The 25,685-nt window shown below is 36.8% G+C and overlaps 1 protein-coding gene across 2 annotated transcripts in view; it reads right to left on the bottom strand.

The window, feature by feature from the left end:
- Positions 1-25,685, bottom strand: part of Slc25a21 (solute carrier family 25 member 21) — a 478,529-nt gene that overhangs the window by 127,249 nt on the left and 325,595 nt on the right. For both annotated transcript variants that reach the window (XM_090345142.1, XM_090345143.1), the window contains exon 3: positions 3,849-3,932. In XM_090345142.1, coding sequence (XP_090201268.1) covers positions 3,849-3,932 — 84 coding nt within the window. The remainder of the gene's footprint in view (positions 1-3,848; positions 3,933-25,685) is intronic.

Raw genomic sequence — 25,685 nt, 5'->3', positions numbered from 1 at the left:
TACTAAAATATTTTCCCTTTCTATTTGCTGCTAACTGAAATCTATGAACTACTCTTTTTGCATCAAAATTAAGAGGTAACATTTTTACAAATGTTTCCATTTTTATGATTAAGATTCTATCACTATGGCCTAAGATTTATAGGTACTTCAGAAAAAATGTGTTTTTTTTCTAGAAGAAATTATATACGCAGTATGAGAAAAGGCTTTCTACTATGCAAGAACCACATATAATATATGCTTACTGTATTATTTGATATCAAGGCAAAATATCATTTTCCACCTAAAACACACATGAAATGAAGAAGAATTTGGCTGTTTACAGAATTTGAAAGTGATGACATGACTATTTTATTGGAAAGCATCCTTGTATTGAATAGATAGATAATACATGATGACACACTATTAGAAAACACGCTATGATTTCTCTGACCACACATCTAATATATATATATAATATACATGTATGTATATTATACCAGCAACATGTACTAATGAGTAGGAATATTTGCCATAGTTCTAAATACAAATATATCATACTGTCAGGATATGACACTTAGCTATTACATCCTTAAAAAAGTTAGGCTGTAAAATGAACTAGCATCCTTCTTTGTGTCTATTATATTCTCCTAGTGGGACAGAGAAGATAGGGCCATGTTATATTTTATATTGTATGAGTGTAGAGAAAGAGAAAAAAAGGCAAGGGGTAGAGGAAGGAAAGAAGGAAAGAAGGGAGGGAGGGAGAGATGGTGTGATGGGGGAAGCAAAGGGGGGGAAGGAAGGAAAAAGGAAAAATCAGCATATGGTAGAGAAAAGATGGGTGGTAGGGAGGGTGAAATGAGGTCACTTTGAATGAAGGGGGTGGATCAGGAGTCTGGGTCCTTTGGGAATTCAGAACATGCAAAAGTCAGGAGAATGTGAGAGACCAGAAGATTACAAACAATTTGCATTTGCTATTGCATCTTTATATATGAGAATGAGCCTGGAGAAGGGACGAGTCATGCCAGGAAGGGCTCTGCACACTGGAAGGAATTTGAACGTTATACAAAAAGGCATGTTTTTAGACATTCCCTAAATACTATAACAATAAAATAATTATGAGAGTATAACATTGATAGATAGACAGCATTGTAAAGCAAAATAGTAAATGGAGAAACAGAACAGAAGGTCTAGATGATATATATATATGCAGAAGTTTAAAAGATGATAAAATTCCAATTAGTAAGTAAAGTATGGATTTTTTAACAAGTGGTATTTGGACAACTGATTATTTCAGAATGAATTCCTATTTGCCACACTACATATTTTTTTAAATTCTCAGATGAATTAAATATAGGAATGAAAAGTATCAAAATAAATGATTAGAATCTTGAAATTGGAGGATATGCTCCAATTTGTTGTTTTATGTTTTTCTTAGTGTGATGTTGTTAGATAGCTCAAAGACAAGGTAGGTAGATAAGATCATAAAAGCACAATCTATATTAGCATAAATTTCTGAAAGGCTAAGATTTTATAGTTGTTAGAGAAATGGTAATGGAGGAATGATTACAATTTATATGTAACAATCAAATAATTTTTCTCCACAATACATCATATACTGAAATCAATTTGAAAAAATAAACCTAGGAGAAATGCATAAAGGATAAAAATAGGCAATTTAGGAAAGAAATGACACCTGATGATATAAAAATATGCTTAGTGTCAGATGGTAAGCAGGAGATACATGGTACTGACACTGGCGGTGATCCCAAATAATTACCTGTAATGCTCCAAGTGTGTTTAAAAGTGATGTTTGGAACTATATTGAAAGTGAACTATACTCCTCATGGGTGAGGATAGGAGGAACAAACTGGGAGACAGCGAGGAAAGGGGTGACACTGTCTCTAAATAGGCATATAGTGAGACCAAGGGAGGATGTTCTTAGCAGAGGATCACAAGGGTTCAATGGGTATGTGCATTTGACCATAAAATAATAGTGATCACAATGAACTCCAGAAAGTGGAAATGAGAGGTAGTTTTTCTTTGTTGCTGTTTCAGTTTTCATTTCCTTTTGTCGTGCTTGTTTATCTTTTTTTGAGGGATACAGAAGTGGTGGGACAAAGGGTAAACAAATTGGGCAAGAATACTCATCAGACCTATGTTGAAAACGGACTGTACAGCCTGTGGATGGGGCTGGGAGGGAAGAACTGGGAGAGAGCAAGGGGAGGGGTGATGTTGTTCAAAAAGAAACCTACTAATTACCTAACTTATGTAACTGTAACTCCTCTGTACACCACCATTACAACAACAACAACAAAACTTTTTTTTAAAAAAATGTACTCATTACCTAACTTATGTAACTGTAACTCCTCTGTACATTACCTTGATGAAAGCAATGAAGAATAAAAAAGTGATATTTGGAAGTGTGCTTCTTTCATAGGTGCTTGCGACATTCTTTCCTCTTTTCCCATCAAGCACAAGCTTTATTGTAAAAGGGCCAAATTTCTATTTCTTTCTACCACAGATTTCTGCTGTCAATAATTTGTCAGCGAATATTCGTGCGTATATAAACTTGTTAAAACACACATACACAGAATATATTGGCATAGAAATAAATAGTTACTTATTAATAACCTAAAATTATTGATAAATAAATGACTAGTAGAATAGAACAGTATAATCTGGTAAGTAAGGTAGTGGAATGTAGTGTTTAAAAGCATGGGCTTTGGGTCACACTCAAAGTCAAGTCCTAGCTTTACTACTAAAGAAATTTCCTAATTTCTTTAAGTCTTCTCTATATTTTCAATCGGAATAGAATGTACTTCACAGAGTTGTAAGAATGTAAGAATGTATATGTTGAGACTAAATCCATGCTGGATTTTATTATTATTTAAAAACTTGAAGAATGATTACTTCAACTAGTTGTCTTATGAAAACTAGACTCAGGCCAGGAGTTTGGCCTAGTGGTAGGGTGCCTGCCTACAAATAGAAAAATGGTTCTGTAGCTCTAGTGGTAGAGCTCTAGCCTTGAGAAAACCCAAGGACAGTGCTCAGGTCCCAAGCAGTGGGACTGGCAATAAATAAATAAACAAATAAATACTAGACTCAGTCTGTTAAGAATATCAGGAATGAAAATTCTAATAGCTTCAAAAAAGAAGAGCTGTTTCAATTGATAAAGAGTGAGAAACAGATTAATAGCAGACTTTTTTCTTTCCTTTTTCTTAAAATAAATCCCCTTGAATTCTAGAACAAAATTTCAAACTTTTCTGTGAAAATGACTTTTCTATGGTGGTTAAAAATGCACTCAAAACATTAAGCTATCATTGCCATTAAAATACAGCTTTAAAAATTAAATCAAATATAGTATTCTGAGTATTATAATTTGACATAAAAATTATACTGCATAGTTTTCCATGCATCAAAGAAACTTTTAGCTTCTATAAACAAAACATTCTATTGATATTATCACTAAATAGATATGACAATAAATTCAATTCATAAATTTTTGACACAGATATCTTTTGCTGGCATGTTCCTAAACTACCATGGAAACATATTTGGGCATTATTTTAAGTACCAACAAACAAAGAGCTATTACATTGAGATGGTTTCAGGTAAGACAATTTTCAAAGCCTCAAAGGCATAAATAAAAATTTTACATCTAGTCATCAAATTGCTTGAAACATCTTTTTGGTAGTTTCTATATGTACTCAGTTTGAAATCATACCAGGGAAAACAACATGGGAAGAGACATTTTTAAGTATTTTTTTCTCTAACAAGCTTAGGAAAATAAATGCAAAACTTGTTAAATAGAAATAAAAAATGCCTATATTAACACTACATCTCACTCTATATAGATAAAGAATACATACCCCTCTGTTTTGAAAATTGTCTTAAAGCAGTCTCCTAAACTTTTGTAACTATTTGGATCAGTTGCAAATCTCTGAAGCTGTAACCTAGAAACAAAAGTAAAAATAAATCTAAGTTAAACATTTTGCCAGCTGGCTTTGCTCATTTTTAAAGACTTAGAAACTCAGCCTTTTCAGACTCATCTAAATTATTGTTTTTCTTTAATATAAATTTTATTAATTTATTTACCTATATTATCTTTACCTTTATAAGATTGTATTTCTTCGTACTTTAATAGATTTTTTTCATCTGTTTGTTAGCCAGGCAGATGTACCCTGAGGCATTTATACATTTTTCTTTGGGAAAAGCATCCACAGATGTCACATATTTTGTATGTAACTTAGATGTGTTTGAAAAAATGTAACTTTGGTTTTTATCTTAACGTGTTCCTCTATCATTATTTAATGTAAAGGTTACAAACATAGAGCATCTAGTAGTGTCTAACTTGGATTCTGATTTTGAACTTGGAATTCATTCTGGAAGACAGGCTATCTAGCAAATGGAGGCAGAGTTGGGACTGTCTACTGGATTTTATTGTTATACAATTTATTATCATCATTTCATGATGGTACAGGGTCTTTGCATTGATCACGGTTGTCTTCATATGGCTGTTGCTCAATAAAAATGAAACCCATTTCTGAAAGAATGTTTTTGCCTTCTTTCTCAACATGATCATTTAATTCAGAACTCTAACCTTCCAAATGTGGAAGTTTCGAGCACAAGGATCTTTAATTTTGTGTTTCCCTTGAGTTTGATTCAAAAGAAAACAGAAAATAACTACCTTCATTTCTACCACATATCCAGTTGTTCTTCATTCTCTGGTTTTACTCAGTCTAACTATTTCTTGTTTTTTTTTTTTTTAATTCTGTATCCTCAATTTTGATTTAAGGTTATTTCCCATTCTACTAAGGTTATTTCCTTCATTCCTTGTTTGCTTGTTTGTTTCCTTCCTTCTTTCTTCCTTTCTTTTCTGTCTTTCCCCCCCTCTTTCTCTCTCTGCCTTTCCGTCTCTCCCTTTTTCTCCCCCCCCCCACTTTTTTTGTGAAGCACTTATACAAAAGGGCTAGTTACATCTAGATCAAGATTTTTTTCTTCTTGGTTGTTTTTATGATATGCATTCAACATCTACTTCTAAGAATAACATACTTTCTAGGTCTAAGACCCAAAGAATTTGGTAAACATTTTTATACATCACAGAGAAGAGTGACTATATTGCTTTGCTTGAAGAAGTTATGCAAATAAATGGAATGAATTTATCATAAGCTAGAAAGCAAAGCTTGAATTACATTTTGCTTCATAAACTGGGGAGGCACTCAATGTGTTGGCTAAGACAGAATCTGCCCAGAGAAGATGTGGGAGCTGAGTCTTACACGGTTTTTGGCACATACAAATCTCTAAATTAGTATTTATTGTCTGATTGGGTGGATTTGAAAAGGAAAATGGAGTGGAGAGTAGTTGTGGAGGATGAGAATGATGGAACATGAATGGAAACCATAGGAATATAATGAAGAGTATACATGTTTAGTATACTTTTTTAAATAAATGTTGATGGAATCCTTCTCTTTATCTTAACACAAGTAATATTCCCCAACCTTATACATGCTATTGCCAAATTTTAAAATGTCATAAAAATAACTTTCTTTTGCCAGTCCTGGAGATTGAAGCCAGGGCCTGGAGTCTTGTCCCTTAGCTATGTGAACAATTAATGTTGTTTTTATCTGAAGCATGTGAGAGAAATTTGCAAATATTATTTCTATAAACCTCTAAATATTTCAGAATATGAATATTCATAACCATAATATAAACACATTGAAATATAAACTTCATTGAAATCTCATTGAATTTGTCATTGGTGCCAGTCTTAGGGTTGAACTCAGTGTCTAGACACTGTCCCTGATCTTTTTTGCTCAATAGCACTCTCCTACTTGAGCCTCAACTCCACTTCTTGGTTTATTTAGTGGTTAATTGGAGATGATAGTCTCACAAACTTTCCTGCTCAGGCTGGATTCAAACCACAATCCTTCTGAGTTACTGAGCTTACAGACATAAGCCACTGGTGCCCACCACAAATATCACTTTTATAATATGGTTTTTCAAGGGGGTCAAATTTGAACCTATTTTGTTCTGATTGATTTAGAAGGTTAGTTTCTGAACAAGACCTACACTTGTGTGAGTGTGTGTGTGTGTGTGTGTGTGTGTGTGTGTGTGTGTGTGTACCGAGTAGTGTTAGGGTTAGAACTTGGGGTCTTGGTACTGTCCCTGAGGTGTTTTGCTCAAGGCTAGCTGTCACTTGAGCTCTACTTATGGCATTTTTGGTGGTTAAATGGATATGAGACTCACTGACTTCTGCCTGGGTAAGCTTCAAAGTGTGATCCTCAGATTTCAGCCCCCTGAGCAGAGGTAGGATTGTAGGTATGAGCCACCAGTACCTGCCAAGAACTACACTCCTGAACTATGATTGGAGAAAACTATTTATATACAGAGGAAGTTCCCGTCAGAATAGGATTTTGAAGAGGTAATTGCTATGTCATTATTTCTGTTGTAACTGAATGAGTCTAGATGTCCATGTTTAAAACAATTCTAAGATTGGATGTGGGCAACAACTGCAAGGACCTAGCCATATGACAATAGTGACTTTGACCAGGATGGTGACCAGGGCATTAATGAGAAATGTCCAATTCTGGTACCCTGTCACACTTTGTTCTTGGCCTAAGTATGATCCAGCATTCTGTCCTCAGCAGAGATTCCATTTTAGGTGAAGCAAGAATCACTTTGGTCCTACCATATAGGACAGGTTACTGGTCTTCAGACAGATTTGTCCATTTTCAGACTAAAGATGAAAGCAAAAAAAAACTTACATCCTTCCTCCTAAATTTTCTTTCCCACTCCCAAGATGTTTAAAGTTGATATCATCATATGCTTACAGAATTACAAAAAAATAATTTCTGACATATCTGAATCGCAAAAATTTAAAAGAAAATTCTATCTCATTGTCAAAGGGTGAACCCTTTGTAACAGTGATAATCCCAAAACAATATGTTGGAAATGAATTTTACAACTTGAGTGAGATGGGGGAGGGAAAGTGGGAGAAAAACATGGGAAGGGAGAACAATGTTCAAGAAGTATGTACTCACTGCTTTACGAATGTAACTGTAATCCCTCTATACATCACCCTGACAATAAAATAAAATTTTAAAAATAAAGTAAAATAAAAAGAAATAAAAACAAAACAAAACAAAAAAACTCCATTCTTAAGTGTCAATTGCCCAGAGCTTATCAGAAGATCATGAATCATTACAGATAGATCATTTAAACTGCTTTGGATCCAGAAGTACATTTGTTGTGCCATTAGCCTGGAATAATTCTGAAATATATTTGGTGGGGTGTAAGAAGAATAAGATTTGATGGTCAGGTAGATGCACTATGTCTAGGTTTTTCTGAACTACAAAATATAGACCAGGTAATTTGGTACTTCAGAGGAATTAACACAACATAAACAATAATATAATGGGAGAATTATACAAAGATTTACACAAAAATAACTGTAGAACATGTAGATCAATTTCTAAAATAGGATTGGTTCTACTTCAAATAAATATCTGTGACCATGTATTTGCATATTCATTGCTTAGTATGAAGTTTTTTTTTTTGTTTGTTTGTTTGTTTTGCCAGTCCTGGGCTTCAGCTCAGGGCCTGAGTACTGTCTTTGGACTTTCTTAAGACTAGAGCTCTACTACTTGAGCCTCAGCACCACTTCCGGCTTTTTTCTAAATGTGGTACTGAGGAATCGAACCCGGGTCTTCATGCATGCTAGGCATGCACTTTAACCACTAGGCCAAACTCCCGGCTCCAGAAGTATTTTTCTTATAAACATTTTCCAGAACTTTTCTGTAATTGTTCATTTAGCAAAATTATTTAAAGAAGTTTTGATATATTATAAAAATATTGTACACACATAGATGTTTATAGTATCTGCAATAATCTTTCATTAAGCACAATTACCTCATCAAATTCCTTTTGAAATGCTTTTCTCATAAATTATGAAGTATTTCCTTAATGTGTGCCATATGATAAAAGGTGCTAAAAGTTTTTAAGAATCCAGGACATTATGCCCACTTTCAGAAAACGCAAGAAAGAAATATAAGAGAAAATAAATGATAGCATCAAGGAAAACACCTAAAAGTTGTGGAGGTACTATGATGTCCATATGTTCAAGGTGGACAGTATTGCTTTCCACAGAGGGCCAGGTTGGGTTCCAGGAAGGGGAAAGGATTTTTAGCTGGTTTTCCAGGGATAGAGAAAGGCAAAAAGAACAAAGAAGAGGAAGCATTTCAGCTAGGGAAAGGAACAAAGGCCACAGAGTGAAATCTTCCCTTTCTGATGGGAAAATGAAGGAAAAGACCTTTCCTCCATTGGCTATGCTGAGTTTTCTCCAGGATCATGCTACAGTATTCTGCTTGTAGTAAACAGGTGGTTGCTCAATGTGGTTAGAGAACTGAACGCATTAGGAGATGGTACTTGGGAAAAGAAGTACAAGCTCTTCAGATCCAGAAATGACATGTGAATAATCTATAAAATCTGACCATGATGTAGTATGTAAAATAAATCTTGCAGAAAGAATAAATACTGTGGAAAATTCTGGCCCTGAAAAAAAGGAAAGTGAAATAAAAAAAGAAGTACAAGCTCTTCATAGACATGTCTCTGCTTTGCAGTTGAACACTTGAGCTATCCATTTCACACTTGTATAACTCTGGTCCTACACAGGACTATGAAGCCATCAGTCATTGGACCAAAGCAAGCGCATCCAAATGTCTAGAAAATTCACCTTGACCTCTCCTTTATAGCTGGCATTAGAGGCTGCAGTCACGTGTAAGATATCTGCAAGTTCAGGTAATATGTGCCAACTAGAGTCCTTATCCTGGATATTGAAAGTCTAGGCAGTACATTCCTTAATTGTTCTTTCTTTCCTTTCCTTTTCTGTAATCAAAGAATACTTCCAAAGTGTTATTCTTTCAGCTAACCTGGATTCTTGAGCAGTACTATGTAGTTAGGACACCACTGTTGAAGAGGGAATAAAGTGGTACAAAGAAATAAGACAAAGTCCTGATTTTCAAAAGCTTGTAATTACATTAAAGATGTGTAAAGGAATGATATATGCATGGAATAAAGTTGTGAAAGAGTGTTTCAGCATATCAGATGCTGTCCAGTGAGGTTCACTAACATTCAGAGCTCTGTTACTGAGGATCAATGGATGAATTGCAACCAGTGAATAGTGGTACTTTGCAGAGACATTGGAGGAAAGAATAAAAAGGAAAGGCTCAAAATCTATGATTAAACTTTACCCATATATTTAAAAATAGGAAAGAAGAATAGATGGCCGGTAATGTCCTTTAGGAGAGCCTTCCCATAGAAGCTAGCTGTCTGATGCGTGATGCTGTACTTATTAGAAAACAGGAGAAGCAATAGCTAACTACATTAGGAGAGCCCACAAGCCATGTGGAATGAGCAGTGCAAAAGGCAGGCATGGTAAATACTGAAGTATAAGGAAAGCCTCCAGACCATGCCCTATGTTGGGAAGCAGCTGGAGGACCCATTAAGCAGGTTAAGGCAAGTGCATCTACTCTGTTGTGTATGGTGGGTCTACACTTTGCAGAGAAGGTACACACGGTATTTAGTTCCAGTGCATGACTTGTTCTGATAGTCCTTCGAAAGAATCTGTTTCAAGTTGACATAATTATAGTGTATTTTGGTCAATCATGTAACAAGGCAATTTTGTTCTTCCTTTCTAGGACATTTCAGCAACATTAAAGGTTCTCCTTGATATTAAAACTTCACCTCAGTGCTTTCCAAGCTGCATTCTGAGCCAACAAATCCTCTCTGCTTAGAGAGACAATTTTCCAGTTGCATAACACAATTTTGTATAAAACTGCAAGGGCAAAGCCACACAGTACTCTTGATGGTATTGAAAAAAAAAAACTTGGACTCTGCCATTCTCCTAATAAAATCAGCTCAGTCACAACTGGCATTTCCATTTGAGTAACTTATTAGAAAGAAAACTTGCTACTAAAGTGGACAGCGGAGTAACACTTAAGAAATATTCAGTGACTAATGTTAGAATCAAAGAGTAAGGAGAGAGGAGTGTGGCTCAAACCTTCAGCTCCTCTGCCAAAAAGCCAGGCATACAGTACGCCACCATGTCTGCTTCACGGGACTACACACACATAACAAATGGAGGGCACAGGTTCTGGCATTTCCCACAGCATGAATAGTAAGCTAGTCGCTCTGCCAGGCATCAGGGTCAGGAGGCGCTTCTTCATGTTCACAAGTAAGTGCATGAATGTCCATGTTTGTGCTCTGTTAAAGGGATATCAGCCCCTAAAGTGAAGGTGTCAAGTCTTTAGGATGGGAATGTAGAGGCTTCTTACCCCAAAAGCAGCTCTTTTTTTTTTTTTAGCACTTCCTGTACTTTTTTAGATTATAATGGGAGAAACTACAAATTAAACAGTTAACTTTCATAATTTTAAAATTCCTAATATCAAATAAAAAATAAAGCTCAGTTTATCAGTACCTTTGAGATACTCTTTGAGGGGAACTCTAAGTTTATAGCTGAACACCTATATTAAAATTTTAAAAAATAACAAGTATAGGGCCGGGAGTTTGGCCTAATGGTTAAAGTGCTTGCCTAGCATGCATGAAGACCCGGGTTCAATTCCTCGGTACCACATACGTAGAAAAAAAAAGCCGGAAGTGGTGCTGAGGCTCAAGTGGTAGAGCTCTAGCCTTGAGAAAGTCCAAGGACAGTGCTCAGGCCCTCAGCTCAAGCACAGGACTGGCCAAAAAAAAAAAAAAGTATAAAACTGATTAAATCTCAAATCACAGAACTCCAACTAGGCGAACATATGGGACTGCTTTTTTCTGTATGTGGTACCGAGGAATCGAACCCGGGTCTTCATGCATGCTAGGAAAGCACTTTAACCGCTAGGCCAAACTCCTGGCCCCTGGAAATCTTTTTTTATTAAATAATTTTTTATTGTGATTAATAGAAGGATTACATTATATTCACCAGATAGAAGGTGCATAACTTCACAAACATTGATACCCTTTCTCATGACATGGTCCACATTTCCCTTCCACCCTCCCCCCACTTATCTTGATTTCCCCCCTTCTCTATCCAATTTCAAATAACCAATTAAGCACATATAAAATATATCAGATAACAAGGTGAAAAATTGTAACAATATGAGAGAACCAAGGGACGGCAAAAGAGATGAGCAATAACATAGTACATTAAGGACAACAGTCACTCATTATATGGCTTTTGTTTCCTTATCCTGGAGGTCCTTACATTTAGTGTGATACTATTTGGCCTAATGTCTCTAGATTTTGTTCTATTGTAAATCTCTGCTAGGAGAGCCCAAGGTTTCTATTGATTATGACAAATGAGGGAGACTATTGGGCCTATGTTCCTTTGAGTCTGGCTTACTTCACCTAATAGGATTTTTTCTAAGTCTTTCCATTTCCTTACTAATGGGGCCATGTCGTTTTTTTCTGACAGCAGCATAGAATTCCATTGTGTATAAATACCACAACTTGTTGATCCACTCATCAACTGAGGGACATCTGGGTTGGTTCCATATCTTTGCTATGGTAAATAGTGCTGCAATGAACATGGTTGTGCTAGTGGATTTAGTATGCCCTTGTTTCTGGATGATTGGGTAAATGCCAAGTAGTGGAATTGCTGGGTCATAGGGGAGCTCTATGTTTAGTCTTTGGAGGAACTGCCATACTGCTTTCCATAGTGGTTGAACGAGTCTGCACTCCCACCAACAGTGTAGTAGTGATCCCTCCTGGCCACATCCCCTCCAGCATCTGTTATTATTAGTTTTCTTGATCCTGGCCATTCTAACTGGAGTAAAATGGAATCTTAGAGTTGTTTTGATTTGCATTTCTTTTATGACCAGAGATGTCGAGCATTTCTTCATGTGTCTATAGGCCATTTTTGTTTCTTCTTCAGAGAAGACTCTCTTTAAGTCTTTGGCCCATCTTTTAATGAGATGGTTGTTACTTTGGAGATTAGTTTTGGAGTGATTCAATTTTTTGAACTGTTGATATATTTTGGATATGAAGCTTTTGTTGTATGGTTAGTGAAGATCTTCTCCCATTCTGTAGGCTTCCTTGTTAATTTACTTGCTATGTCCTTTGCCATACAGATGCTCTGCAGTTTAATGCAGTCCCACTTACCCAGACTATCTCTGATTTGTTGTGTTTCTTGGTCCTTATTGAGAAAGTTTCGACCTGTGCCAAGAAGGCCTAGTGCGTCTATTCTTTCTTGTAAAGGTTTCAGTGTGTGGGCTTTTAGTGCAGGGTGACAAAGAAGGATTCAACTTTACTTTTCTGCAGGTGCTTAACCAGTTCTGCCAGCACCACTTGTTGAAGAGGCTGTCTTTCTTCCATTCTAGTTTTTTGGCTCCCTTGTCAAATATTAGGTGGCCATAGGTCTGTGGTTTAATATCTGGGTCTTCAGTTCTATTCTATTGGTCTTCAGGTCTGTTCTTGTGCCAGTACCAAGCTGTTTTGATAATTACAGCTCTGTAATAGAGTCTAAAGTTTGGTATCGAAATTCCTCCTGCGCTGTTCTTTCTGCTAAGAAGTGTTTTTGCTATAAGGGGTCTTTTATTATTTCATATGAAATTATGGATTGCCTCTTCTGTTTCTTTAAAGAATGACATTGGGATATTGATGGGTATTGCATTGAATTTGTAGATAGCCCTTGGCAAGATTGTCATTTTCATGATGTTGATTCTTCCAATCCAGGAGCATGGGAGGTTTTTTCCATTTCCTTAGTTCTGCTTTAATTTCCTTTTTCAGGGTTTTAAAGTTTTCATCAAAAAGGTCCTTTACATTCTTAGTTAAGCTAATTCCTAGGTACTTTATTCCAAAAGCAGCTCTTAAGGCATGTGTTTTTCTCCTTTAGTGACATTACATAGCGCCACAATGCATTAGACTATGTAATAACTCTGCTGTTATGTCATAGGAGGTTTGGCAGTTTGGGGCCATGGGCTGGGAACCACCACTTATAATTCTAGTGTTGCCACTGATTCATAGTGTAAACAGATGAAATGTGGAATTTAATCACATTCTGTCTTTTTCTCAGTAGTAAATGGAACAGCAGAGACACTTTGAGTTTGGAAGAAGAGCAACACAGAATGATTACATGACTTTCTTAGCCAAAAGAGAATTAGATATCTCATTTTATATATCCCTTGAGTTCTGTATTTATAGGAGTGGGAGGCAACTAAATAAAAGTCATACCCTCCTAAGTGGTGATGAACCCAAATGGAACTCCCTGCAGAGATCTTTGTAAATGTGCTATGAACAAAGATTATTAGTAATTAGTAGAATATTACATGTGCTCCTTAATAAACACTTAAGAATTCCATTAATGAATCAAAGATTAACAGACCAAAGGTTTGCAATTATAGAACACATTAAAAGGAAGATTAAATACAGATTTTAATTTGCTGTAATTAGCCCATCACACTGAAATAAGATGTTGTGCCTACAGAGTGTATTTGCTTTCTCACTCATTGGATGAACATAACTAAAAACACTAAGTCAGATGAAACATGTGAAGACATGTCTAAGGTTTTGATACTGAGGTGTACACACCCACCTCACAAAATGAAAGTGCCCCAAATAGCACAGAAAAATTCTTACCTATACATCTGTGTCTTGTGTGTTCTCAAAGAATCACCCTCTGACAGGAGAAATGCTATCTTCCTACAGAAATGACACCTTCTGAGGCTTCTTCCATTTTGCAGAAATACATCAGCAGCTGCTGATTTTGAAGAAAACATTCTATTGTCTTTCACAAATGTGGGAGCAGGGGAAGGTACATTTTTTTTTTTTGCCAGTCCTGGGCTTGAGCTCAGGGCCTGAGCAGTGTCCTTGGACTTTCTCAAGGCGAGAGCTCTACCACTTGAGCCTCAGCACCACTTCCGGCATTTTTCTATGTATGTGGTACCGAGGAATCGAACCCGGGTCATCATGCATGCTAGGCAAGCACTTTAACTACTAGGCCAAACTCCCGGCCCCGGAAGATACATTTTTAACATGTCTCTATGTCCATAATTTTGCTATTTGCATTGTAAGTACTTTGTAATGGTAAATGGTAGTGACTTTGAAAAATTAGCTACAAATGTTTCATTTTACTCCAGATTAACAATAATCTACATCACTTTGCCTTGGAAACCAGTAAAACTCAAGAGCCTTTTGATCATATTAAAAGGTATGATTTATGGTTTGAGACTTGGATTTGTATCATAACATTTACAGAAACTGACAAATCTATTTCTACAGAGGATCCAGAGATGAATAACACGTTGGTATTCCCCTGGCCAGAAACAATTAGGGAGCAGGGAAGTGTTAGGAGCTAAATTTAAAACAAGGTGAAATGCAGAGCCTAAGCAAACTTTCTAGGAGTTTGGTATGCAAACAACTCAGCATTGTCTCTGCTTGCAGTGTTCAAAATCTAGGTCCCATAACAATTAACACCCTAATATATAGGTAGTAATTCCACCTGCGTGCCACCTGACTTTGCCCAAGCAGTCTTGGCCAACTGGAGTTTAAATCTATGCTCCTATGTATTTGTCCTGACCACATTATCATAAAAATTCAAGTAAAGGTATTTGTCTTGATTCCTGCTTAGTTATAAGTAGGATTTTTTTTAAAGCCCAGAAACTTGTGCCTGGCAAAAATTAAGATGTCTTCTGTGTATTTAAAGTGCATATATCTTTACTGGGTGTATGTGGGCAGGGCCATGCTTTAGTTTAGCATTTATGATACTGTAAAGGAGACCAATAAATTTCTTTAGGTTATGATGAAGTAGTCTATAATATGAAGAAATATGTAACCTGTAGTGTTCAGCCTAGATAATTACCACTGATAAGGTGACAACCTCTTGGCAAAGACACAAAAGCAAGGAAAAATATGTGCCATGTAACTATGAACATGTTTGTTTGTTTTTTTTTAACAGAACTTCAAATTTATCTCCTTGAACTATCAGATCCACTGAGATAGGCTGATTATATATTAAGTAATTTCCTATGATGTTAGACATAGGTAACTGCAGGTATTTTCACAAGCTAAAGAGATTTAAAAGCTGATACTCTGGGACTGCACACTTTATAATGTATATTTTAACACTATGCTTAAATGTTGCAAAGATGGTTCCTCATTTGCCAACCACACATTTTGTTGTGATAAACATTTATTTATATGTCTCTCATTTGTGTGAAAATAGATCAAGTTTTGTATATCTCATTACAAGGCATATGGTGCTTTTAGTCTTTTGAATTTATCTTGTATTTGACATTGCAAAATGGATCACATTAAGGAAGTTTATTCTACTATTTGGCACAGGGTCTTCTAATTGTTTGAATTACTTCTAGGTTAATAAGTAAGTACAGTAACAATATAACTTTTTTGTCAGTTGTGGAGGTTGAACTCAGGACCTAGGACTGTCCTTGAGCTCTTTCTCTCAAGGCTAGCACTCTACCACTTTGAGCTGCACTTCTTGTTTTTGAGTGGTTAACTGGAAATCAGAGTCTCATGAGGACTTTTCTGCCAGGCCTAGCTTGGAACCACAATCCTCAGATCATAGCCTCCTGAGTAGCCAGAATTACAGGTATGAGCCACCAGTGCCCTGCTTAACAATTGTAAAATTTATTTTAATGAAAAAAATGCTAGTTAACAAGTTAGAAGCAAATGATCATTAAAGATTACAACCCAAATCTAATAATGTTAAACCACAAGTAATAAAATAGACAAAGTAGACCAATTAACATAGCTGCAAAATTAAAATGTTCCAAGCATAAACTGCAAATTAAAAATATTTGATATCTATGACTTTCAATTATTTTATGTATTGACATATATGCCACAACATAAAACTATGCTTAACTCCAGTTTATAGGATAGCTACTTTTTTTGCATGTGTGTGGGTTGTGGGGCTTGAACTTGGCCTGGGTGCTGTCCTTGAGCTCTTCAGCTCAAGGCTACCACCCAACCCTTGAGCCAAACCCCACTTCCCATTTTCTAGAGGCTAATTGGAGATAAGAGTCTCAGATCCTTTGGTGCCTGGGCTGAACCTTGATTTTCAGATCTCAGCCTCCTGAGTAGCTAGTATTGCAGGAGTGAGTCACCATGCCTGGCCAGGATAGCTACTCTTTGATATAACATATATATTATATACACATATATAAGTGTACATAATATATACACATATATTATATACATACATACACATGCTACATCTATATTTAATCATATTTCATATTTAGTGACACCAAAGACCTTACACACACATGGACTTATGTTTGTTAATTACATGAGATCAACTTGTTCTTGGGAACTGAAGGAAGGATGGATTGAAAATTAGAAGTAAAATCTAAGCTGGTCACCCTATAGTTCACACCTATAATCCTAGCTACTCAGTAGGGTGCGGTTTCACCATTATCATCAAGTAGTTTGAAGCTAGCCTAGGAAGACAAATCCAAGAGAAGACTATTACCTCCAATTATGCATCCAAAAGCTGGAAATGGAGGTGTGTTTCAGTGGTAAAGCACCAGCCTTGAAAGAAAAAAGTTCAGCAAGACAGAAAGGCTTTGAGTTAAGTCCCAGTATTAGGCACAAAGAAAAGGAAGAGGAGGGAGAGGAGGAGAAGGAGAAAAGAAAGAAAACCTATTATGGTAATAAGCATATAGAGGGCTTCACCAGCTTCAGCAGTCAAATATCAAAATCACCATTCATGACAAATTTCATTGTCAAAGTAATTAATTTAAAAAGATTGCCCTTTTCCCCAAAGTTAACTATGCTCTTTCTTTGATCCTTCTCACCAATGTCTTTGGATATACAGATATTTCTAACACACCATACCCCTTACTGCCTGGTGACAGAGTACTAACATTCAGACCTTTTGAATTCTGGCTCATTGTTCAGGATGAGTGCAAAGTCCTTGGTTTCTAGCCTCCAAGAAACTTTTCCTGAACTGGGAATTCAAACCTGGTCAAAGCTGCCAGAACCCACTCCCTGACTCTGGGAATATAGGCTCTGCAAAAGAAACTAATTATGCACTAGGGTCCCAAGCAAGGAAGAATGACAGAAAATAACAAGTGTCTAGAGAGCCCATACTAATCCACACTATTTTCATGGAACTATTATTGGTGTATTTAGCACTGATACAGATTTTTGTGAGTGGTTTCTTTGCGATCAGAAGCGCAGATGATCCTACTAGAAAGCAATTTGGAGAATGTAGATAGTAAAAGTTGGCTAATAAGAAAATATGCTCATGCTTATCATGGTAGAAGGCAATTTCAAGAAATATTTTTTGTTTTTAGAACAAGACTGACCTTATGGGCCACCAGAATTTCTATTGATCATTATCAGTTCCATTAAAGATAATTTTCCAAAGGACATCCTGGGCAGATAGAACACGATAATGACAAATGATAATCAGAATGCTTACTTACACAGCACTTTTAGCATTGATTTTTAACACATATTCTCATCTCAGAAGATCATTTAATTTTAGCTTCTTATTTCTGTTGTGTAGTAATCACACAGAAAATACAAAACGTATCAAATTGGAGCTAGAAGTCATAGGCTAAAGGAAGCACATTTCCTGACGTTTGCCGGTGGTAGTACAGATCCATCTCTGTTCACTTAATAAGAAATAAAATCACTTTTCTAAGTTCAAGCTTGTTTATTAGTAAAAAGAAAATAATGTCACTTATACATCACCCGAAAGACACTGAAGTTTATTTTTGGAAACTTAAAATTGACTTTCAATTTAATTGTGCTGGGGATTGCCAGCTTTCATTTAGTCTTTATTTTGTTTTGTTTTTGGTTGTCAAGGGTGCAGACTGTGGACCGAGAGATGGCTCTTTATAGGGAAGGTGGGATGAACATGCTTGCAGAAGAGTTTAGATGTGGTTATATTTGACAAGCAGGAGAGACATGGGATCCCTTTAGCTTTCATTTTATAGCCAATTGGATCAATACCTGATAGGCAACAACAAAAACCAAAGATCTTCCCATAGATCTTCTTCATTGTAGAAGCTACAATGTAGCTTCTTCTAGCTAAATCTTCTAGCTTTTGGTCCTGTATTTATTGCGAAGTATTTAAGTGCCTGACAGAAGTACCTTGGCTGCACACTACTGTATGCCTTGGGGACAATGTCAAAACCAACAGCAATTAGTGCACTCAAAAACTTTCTCTCTCTTTCTTGCTCACCCTCCCTCTCTTCCTTGCAACTAAATTCTTTTAATAATGACTATTCCATTATGTCATGAACCCACGCTCAAAAGATCCCCAGTGGAAGGGTGCGGTTTCACCATTATCATCAAGTAACACGTTTAAAGTAATCTTAAAAGGACTTAGAATACTAGCATGCATGAATTAATCCCACCCAGGAGGAGGCCTAACTTGTCCATTGAACTTGTGCTGGAAACTGCTTCACCAATTAACCACATGTTTAATGAAAGTCAACTAATAACTTTGGCTCTATTATTGGCAGGTAGCAAAACACCACAAGACTGTTCAAGTCATTTACTTTCGTAAAATGCTGATCTGTGTTTAGTAAATTATTTATATATATATATATATATATCACTTGGCATTTTAAAACAGAACAGAACAAACTGTTTACTAATTAAAATCTTGATAAGTATTTGAGGTAACTTGGATTCCCTAAAATACTAAATATTAAACAATCATTTGAAATAGGTGCTGAGTGAGCAACTTAGAGTATTTACCTACATAAGGGTTAAACTTCTGCCTCACCCTTTTGCTGGGATGAGTTCTGCTTGTGTCTAGTGCACATTTCTTCAGACTTATTCAATTAATGATGATAAAATGTAGATGGGGAAACTAGACTTAAAACAGCAGGTGTAGTCTCTTCACAAATAACCCCTTATTATTGAATTTAAGAGACTAAAAAGTGCTTCAAAGTAGTAAAATTTCCAAAAAAATTTAAGCCAACTTCAATTCAGAGCATCTCCTCAGAACTCAGCATCTAGATGTTAAGTTACTGATCTCACAGAAGTTTCCCTTCCAATAGGGGACAAATAAATAGTATCAACACAACAGTAGCAGTCAAGCCTTCCAAGTTTGTGGTTATTTTGCTTGTCACCTTGAATTGTACATGTTTGCAGCGAACAGTGGGGCCATCTTGGGTTTTGTTTGTTTTGTTTCTGCTTGTGCTTTTTCTTATGACAAAGTGTTACTATGGAGGCTGCCCTGTAAGAGGCTACAGGTAGCCTCCAACTCAACGTCCTTTTTCAACCTCCCCCCAGTGCAGTGCTGTAGGTAAGTGTTATCACTCCTGATTGGTGGAGGGTAGGGGCTGTTTTAAATAAAAACTCTCTTCCTGTGCTGTCTATCTCTGTCTTGCCAAGTTTGGATTGGCAAGTCAACTACACTAAAGAACATACAATGCTTTCCCGGTTCTGTTTCCTGTGTATAGGTTATTCAATCTTTGTTTCCCCTCTCCCATTACTATTTTCTGCATTCTGTCTTGGTGCTGTAATTTACCACCCAAAAAAGTCACTCGTGGGCTAAGGACCAGAGAACCCAGCTTGACCACAACTCTTAGTGATGGCCTGTGGGGTGGGGGGAGCATACTGAGTCAAGCTTATGAACATTAGTTCCTGGCCCTGCAGCATCTATGTTGGCTGTTCAGAGACCATTTCTGTTTTTCAGTTCTATGCCAGGATGTTGAGTTTCGAGATAAGTGGCCTCTGGCTGAGCTTGCACTGATCCTGAGAAAGAGCTATCCTGACAGGAGGGAAAAATCAGTCATGCTCCTTTATCCTCCAGTTCTCTGCTGGGCAGGCTCTGTGGGGGCATGCTCAGCTAGAGCAGCACAAGGTGTTAAGAGACTTTCCTGTCAGAGGGAGGAAGACCCTGCTACTGTGTGCTCCTATTCCTGCTGGATTCCTCTCTTTCTAGAGCTAGTAAAGCGTCCATAGCTTCTGGATGCTAAATAAGAATGAAGGAACACGTAACTTACAACGGGCCTGAGGCTAAGGATGCAGAAAGCAAGCACAACTCCAGGCTTCAGGTCCTGTCAAGTTCCTTTCCTCCTGTCCCTCAGCTTGCATTGTGCATTGTTCTGCTTGTTTCCTTCAAGAAAATGTCTTTCTCTGTGTGCATGTGTGTGTGCACATGTGCAAGCATGTATGTTTATGTTCGTGCATATGAACTGTGTAGTGAGCTGGTGAGTATTATTTAGCTTCTGAAAGATGTTATGTTTAGTATGAGAAAAATAGGAAAATGTCTGTATTCTCAGAATTCAGATCAAATCACTGTGGTTTCCTATTGGTTGTAGCAGTAATGAGCTATCACTTTTGGTGGAAGGAGGGAGAGAGAGAAAGAAGAAATGAAAGGAAAAGAAAAGAATAACACAAAGGGTTCTGCTTTAAGCACACATGTTTTTGGAACTATTAAGCCCATTCTTATTCATGGCTGTTAGGTCAAATACTGGCAGGAGTCATGGGACAACTGAAGTTCCATTTCATATTTTGAAATGCCTTTTTCAAAATCTTGATATGCTTTATATGATAATTGGCACTATTTCCCAAGTTTTGTTCTCTTGAATGTAGACAACTTTTGAAAAAAGCAAAGGAAAAAATGAGTATTTTCAATGTTGAAGTCAGTAGATTCATAACTCTAAATATGTGATGCCAAGAGAACATTCTGTAATGAAGATTTGTTTTATTAAATATTTTCTACTAGTATTATGTTCTTCAAAGTGAGGTTCAGCTATCATGAGAATTAAAAAACCCACGAAAACAACATATTTTGCATGTTAAAGGCATTTTTGTCAATTAAAAAATGCAGAAAAAAGCCATGAAAATTTTCTTTCTCTCTTTCCCTCCCTCCTTCCCACCATGCTCCCGCCTTCCTTCCCTTTTTTCCCTATATCCCTTCCTTCCTTCCTTCCTTCCTTCCTTCCTTCCTTCCTTCCTTCCGTCCCTCCCTCCTTCTCTTTCCTTTTCCTCCTCTTTCTCTCCCTGCCTCTTTCCTTTCTCTCTTCCTCCACTCTTCACTTCCTCCCCTCTTTAATATCTGTCTTTGTAAGTAAGGGGTTTGAACTCTGACCTCATAGTCACTGGGCTTTCCTTGCTTGGCTGGTGCTTTATGCTGGAGCCACACTTCAGCTCTGCTTTTTGCTGGTTGTTTTGGAGATGGAGTCTAGCAAATGTTTGTTCCCTCACTGGACATGTATTGAGATTTTTGAAATTGGCTTGGATTATAGGCTTGAGCCACTGGCACCTTTCTTTTCAAATAATAAAAAGCTTGTATTTACTTAGAAACCTTCACAATGTCAACAAAGCAGCTGCAACTCTTTTCTTCTCTTTCCTTTCCTTTCCTTCCTTCCTTCCTTCCTTCCTTCATTCCTTCCTTTTCTCCCTCCCTCCCTCCCTCCCTCCCTCCCCTCCCATTTTGTAGTTGCATAGTGGTATCTGGTTAGTAGAACAATTATTTGGTATAAGTTATAATGAAGAGGAGGGAATATTGAAAAACTACTACCACATACACAAAAAAATTTGTGCTGGGCTTCAACAAGAACCTGCTTTATATTTCCATGACAATTTATAAACCCTTTAATTACCAGAACAGGGTTGTGGCCATCTAACGACTATACTAAAACCCAAATGAAACAAAAAAAGCTCTGTACAGTTTAAAAACAAATCTTACAGCTGGGCCCTGATGGTAGCCCATTCCTTTAATACTTTCTACTCAGGGGGCTGAAATCTACTATATCGTAGTAAAAGGCCAGGCAAGTCCACGAGATTCCACCTCCAAAATAACAAGTAAAAAGTTGGACTAGGCCGGGAGTTTGGCCTAGTGGTAGAGTGCTTGCCTAGCATTCACGAAGACCCAGGTTCAATTCCTCGGTACCACATGTATAGAGAAAAAAGCTGGAAATGGTGCTGAGGCTCAAGTGGTAGATCTCTAGCCTTGAGAAAGTCCAAGAACAGGGCTCAGGCCCTGAGCTCAAGCCCAGGATTGGCAAAAAAAAAGAAAAAAAAGTTGGACTAGAAGTGTGACTCAAATGATAAAGCAACAGCGAAGAAAGAAAGTCTAGCCAAGAAAAAATACAGACTGGCCTAGAATTCAAATTCTAGTACTGGCACACACACACACACACACGCACACACACACGTGCACACACACACACGTGCACACACACACACATGTGCACACACACACACACAAATCATACATAGCCTACGGGGTATCAATGTGTGAGAAATAATGCACCTGATGAATGTAACTGTAACCCCTCCATACATTATCTCAACAACAACAACAAAATCTTACGTAGCTTTACACTTCATTTACTTTTATTCAAAAGGAGTCCGTTGTGTACAGGATATTTAAATACTTGTTTCCCTCCCCAGTTCATGGCTTCATTGTACCACTGGAATTATGCCCTAGTTCTTCAGATTTTACTTTGTTTTTTTCAGATAGGTTCTCCCACTAACTTCACAGGGGCTGGCCTTGAACTACAGTGGTTAGTCACCATAGTTAGAATGGCCATTATTAACAAAACTAACAATAACAGATGATGGCAGGCATGTGGCCAAAAGGGAATGCTACTACACTGTTGGTGGGAACGTAAACTTGTTCTATCACTCTCAAAAACAGTATGGATGACCCAGAAATTCCACTTCTGGGCATTTGTCCAATTGACCACAAATAAGGACATAGTAAAGCCACCAGCACAACCATATTCTTTGCAGCACTATTTACCATACCCCAAACATGGAATCAATCCATGTACCCCTCAGTGAATGAATGGATATTGAAAATGTGGTACATATACACAATGGAATTCTATGCTTCTATTAGAAAGAATTATATTGCCCCATTTGTAAGAAAATGGAAAGACTTGGAAAAATTTATATTAAGCAAAGTAAACCAGAGCCAGAGAAACATAGGTTTCCTCCGTTCCCTCATTTGTAGTAATTAGAATGTGCCTATAAATCTACAAGTAAACACAATAGGTGTAAAAAAGAAAACAAATTACACTTGGCCATGATAAATTAAACAGGGCTTTAAACATTCACAGAATGAGACCTAAGGAGAGGACCCCCAAAGTTCAATAATGATCTGCATAAAGTCATATAAAATCATGTTTATAGAAATAAATTCCAAAATATAGAAACAAGAGAATTTTCTTTTTTACTTTTTCATACTGTTTTGGAGTTCTGCAGTTGTTGTCTTGTATGTAAGTTTATCTGTTTTAGGGATGGTAAGGGGGACCACAGACATGGGGGACAAAGGGTGAACGACTTCAGCAGTGGTACTCACTAGACTGAATGTTGTGTGGGGGAGGAGGATTAGGAGGGAAAAATTGGGAGAAAAAGAGGGAGAGGTGTGAAAAAGAAATGTACTCCTTACCTGACATACTGTAACCTCTCTGAAAATTATCTTTATAATAAAGCAATTTTTTGCTAAACGTTCCAATTTTTATTCATAGAGCTGCACTTGAGTATGCATAGCACGAATAGTGTAAGTGCAGAGACCTCGTCAGTATGTCTAGTAAGTGTAGAAGTTAGAAAATGTCAAAGTCTTAAGTTTGAATTATTTCAAACTTGAATTTTCTTATGGAAATGTCAGTGATACTAATCGCACAGTTCTTTACAACTATAGTTTGTATAGGTTTGAAATAAAATAAGGATATATGACAAGATCATTTTATCCTATTACTGTAACGTTGAATTGAAAAGCTCAAAATAACTACTTTGGGGTTCCTCAGTCTTTTTCCATCTTTTACCACCCTTAAAATGAAAGTAGAGTGGCTAGGAGGCCAACCAAGTTTTCTGAGAAATTCAAAATGTAATCTACCAAATTATATTCTAAATCAAATTAAGACCATTAGAAAGACTCTTAAATGCACCATGTTTTTTTCCTCCAAGCTATTTGATTAGCAATTGAAGATAGCAGTGTGGTTTGTTCCAAGTATAAAACTTGAGAAAGATCAATGTGCAGATATGCTCAAGTCCTTCCCATGTCCGTGTCTTAGTTTGATAAAAATGAAATAGTCTTCTTAACATAGGGAATGTCATCATAGTCTTTAAAAAACCAAATCACTAAGCAAAATGGAAATAGCCAGAAAGAGGCTGGAGCCATTGTAGAGAGGATAGTGACTGAAAACCATCAGAATACTAAAAGAAGTAAAAATGCTTTTCATTCCAAATCAACCTAATGATTCTAAAAATAATACATGTATCTTGATTATAAAGAGTCATAGCAATGATTCAAGATCTTCCAATATAAATTCCATGCCTCTTTGTTTTCTCAGCACAGGACAAGAGACAAAAAAACTGGATGATGTGGGTCATATGGATCATGGAAGCACTGCTATGTCTGGAATTTTCTTATAAATAGCCTATTGCTTTGAGGCTCACAGGCCTGCCTAAAACAGCAGGGACAATCTCATTTGTACTTTTATAGTTGTAGAGGGATTTTGAAGAGTTAAAGCAATTTTCCATAATATTCTATATTAACTTAATGAATCTGAAGTGTGAATATTACACCTTTTCATGCCTTTCTAAAGAATGACAATTTGAAAGTAATTTTGGGAAAAACAAACAAAATTATAAACAAATGCCAACAATCAGGCATTCTGGGGTACTCAGAAAATCTACTTTGCAACAAATTTTTACCGCCTGTTTGCAACTTTATGCCTTTTTAAGATTATTTTTTTAAACACTATAAATGACTGTTTCTACCCTTGTGAAAATGATCACTTCAAAGGTTAGTCTTGTGGCACTCTATACCATGACTAAATGAACCTCAGAAAACAAAGTTGATTCTGCTTCCGTGTGCGTGCGTGTGTGTGTGTGAGTGTGTGTGTGTGTGTGTGTGTGTGTGTGTGTGCAAGCGCGTGCACACCTAAACAAATGCTCATTTACCTACATTTGAGTAATTTCACTTTGTTCAAAAGACTGGTTTATTAGAAATACTTATTTTTATTTTGTTAGAAAAAAATACTTCCATTAAAATGCAATATTCTGAATAAGGCATTTAAAAGCTTTTCAGTCCATCTATAAGGTGTGTAAATGTTATATCAGGCAAAAAATATCAAAGGAAGTTTAAAAATTACAGGTAAACCCAGACACTGGTGGCTCATGTCTGTAACCCCAGCTATTCAGGAGGGCGAGATCTGAGGATGGTGGTTCAAAGCATCTTGGGCACTAAAGTCTATGAGACTCTTATCTCCAATTTAATCATCAGAAAACTGGAAGTGATACTGTGGCTCAACCTGGTGGAGCCTGGTAGCCTTCAGCTGAAGAGTTCAGGGTCAGTACTAGGCCCCAAATTCAAGCCCCACAAGTGACCAAAAAAAATTAGAGAGAACAAGAAGGTAATTCAAAGTAAAGACATAGCATAACCAAAGTATGCACGGAGAGAAAATAAATGCTTGAAGGGGAATTGGTGGAATTAAGTGAACAAATTTTTTGAAACAATGTACTTGTGAGTCCAGGAAAGATGGCTCTTAGGACAAGGAGCCATAGGTAGAGGACATTATATCAGCAGGAAGAGACCTCCCAAGAGTTTTAAAAGGTCATATGTAGTTATAACTTTTCTCTAAGAACTTCATTTATAATTTTTCAACCTTAAGAGGAATGTTCTAGAAATTTAGGGAATAGGTACAAGAAGTACCTAAATATTAGGCAGAAATGAGACCGAAGGGCCGAGAGTTTGGCCTAGTGGTAAAGTGCTT

The sequence above is a fragment of the Megascapheus bottae genome, chromosome 14 (assembly GCF_031878675.1).
Source record: "Megascapheus bottae isolate mThoBot1 chromosome 14, mThoBot2.hap1, whole genome shotgun sequence".
In the NCBI taxonomy this organism is placed as follows: Eukaryota; Metazoa; Chordata; class Mammalia; order Rodentia; family Geomyidae; genus Megascapheus; species Megascapheus bottae.
Note: the sequence above shows the minus strand (reverse complement) of the source record. Positions and strands in the feature narration are given on the sequence as shown.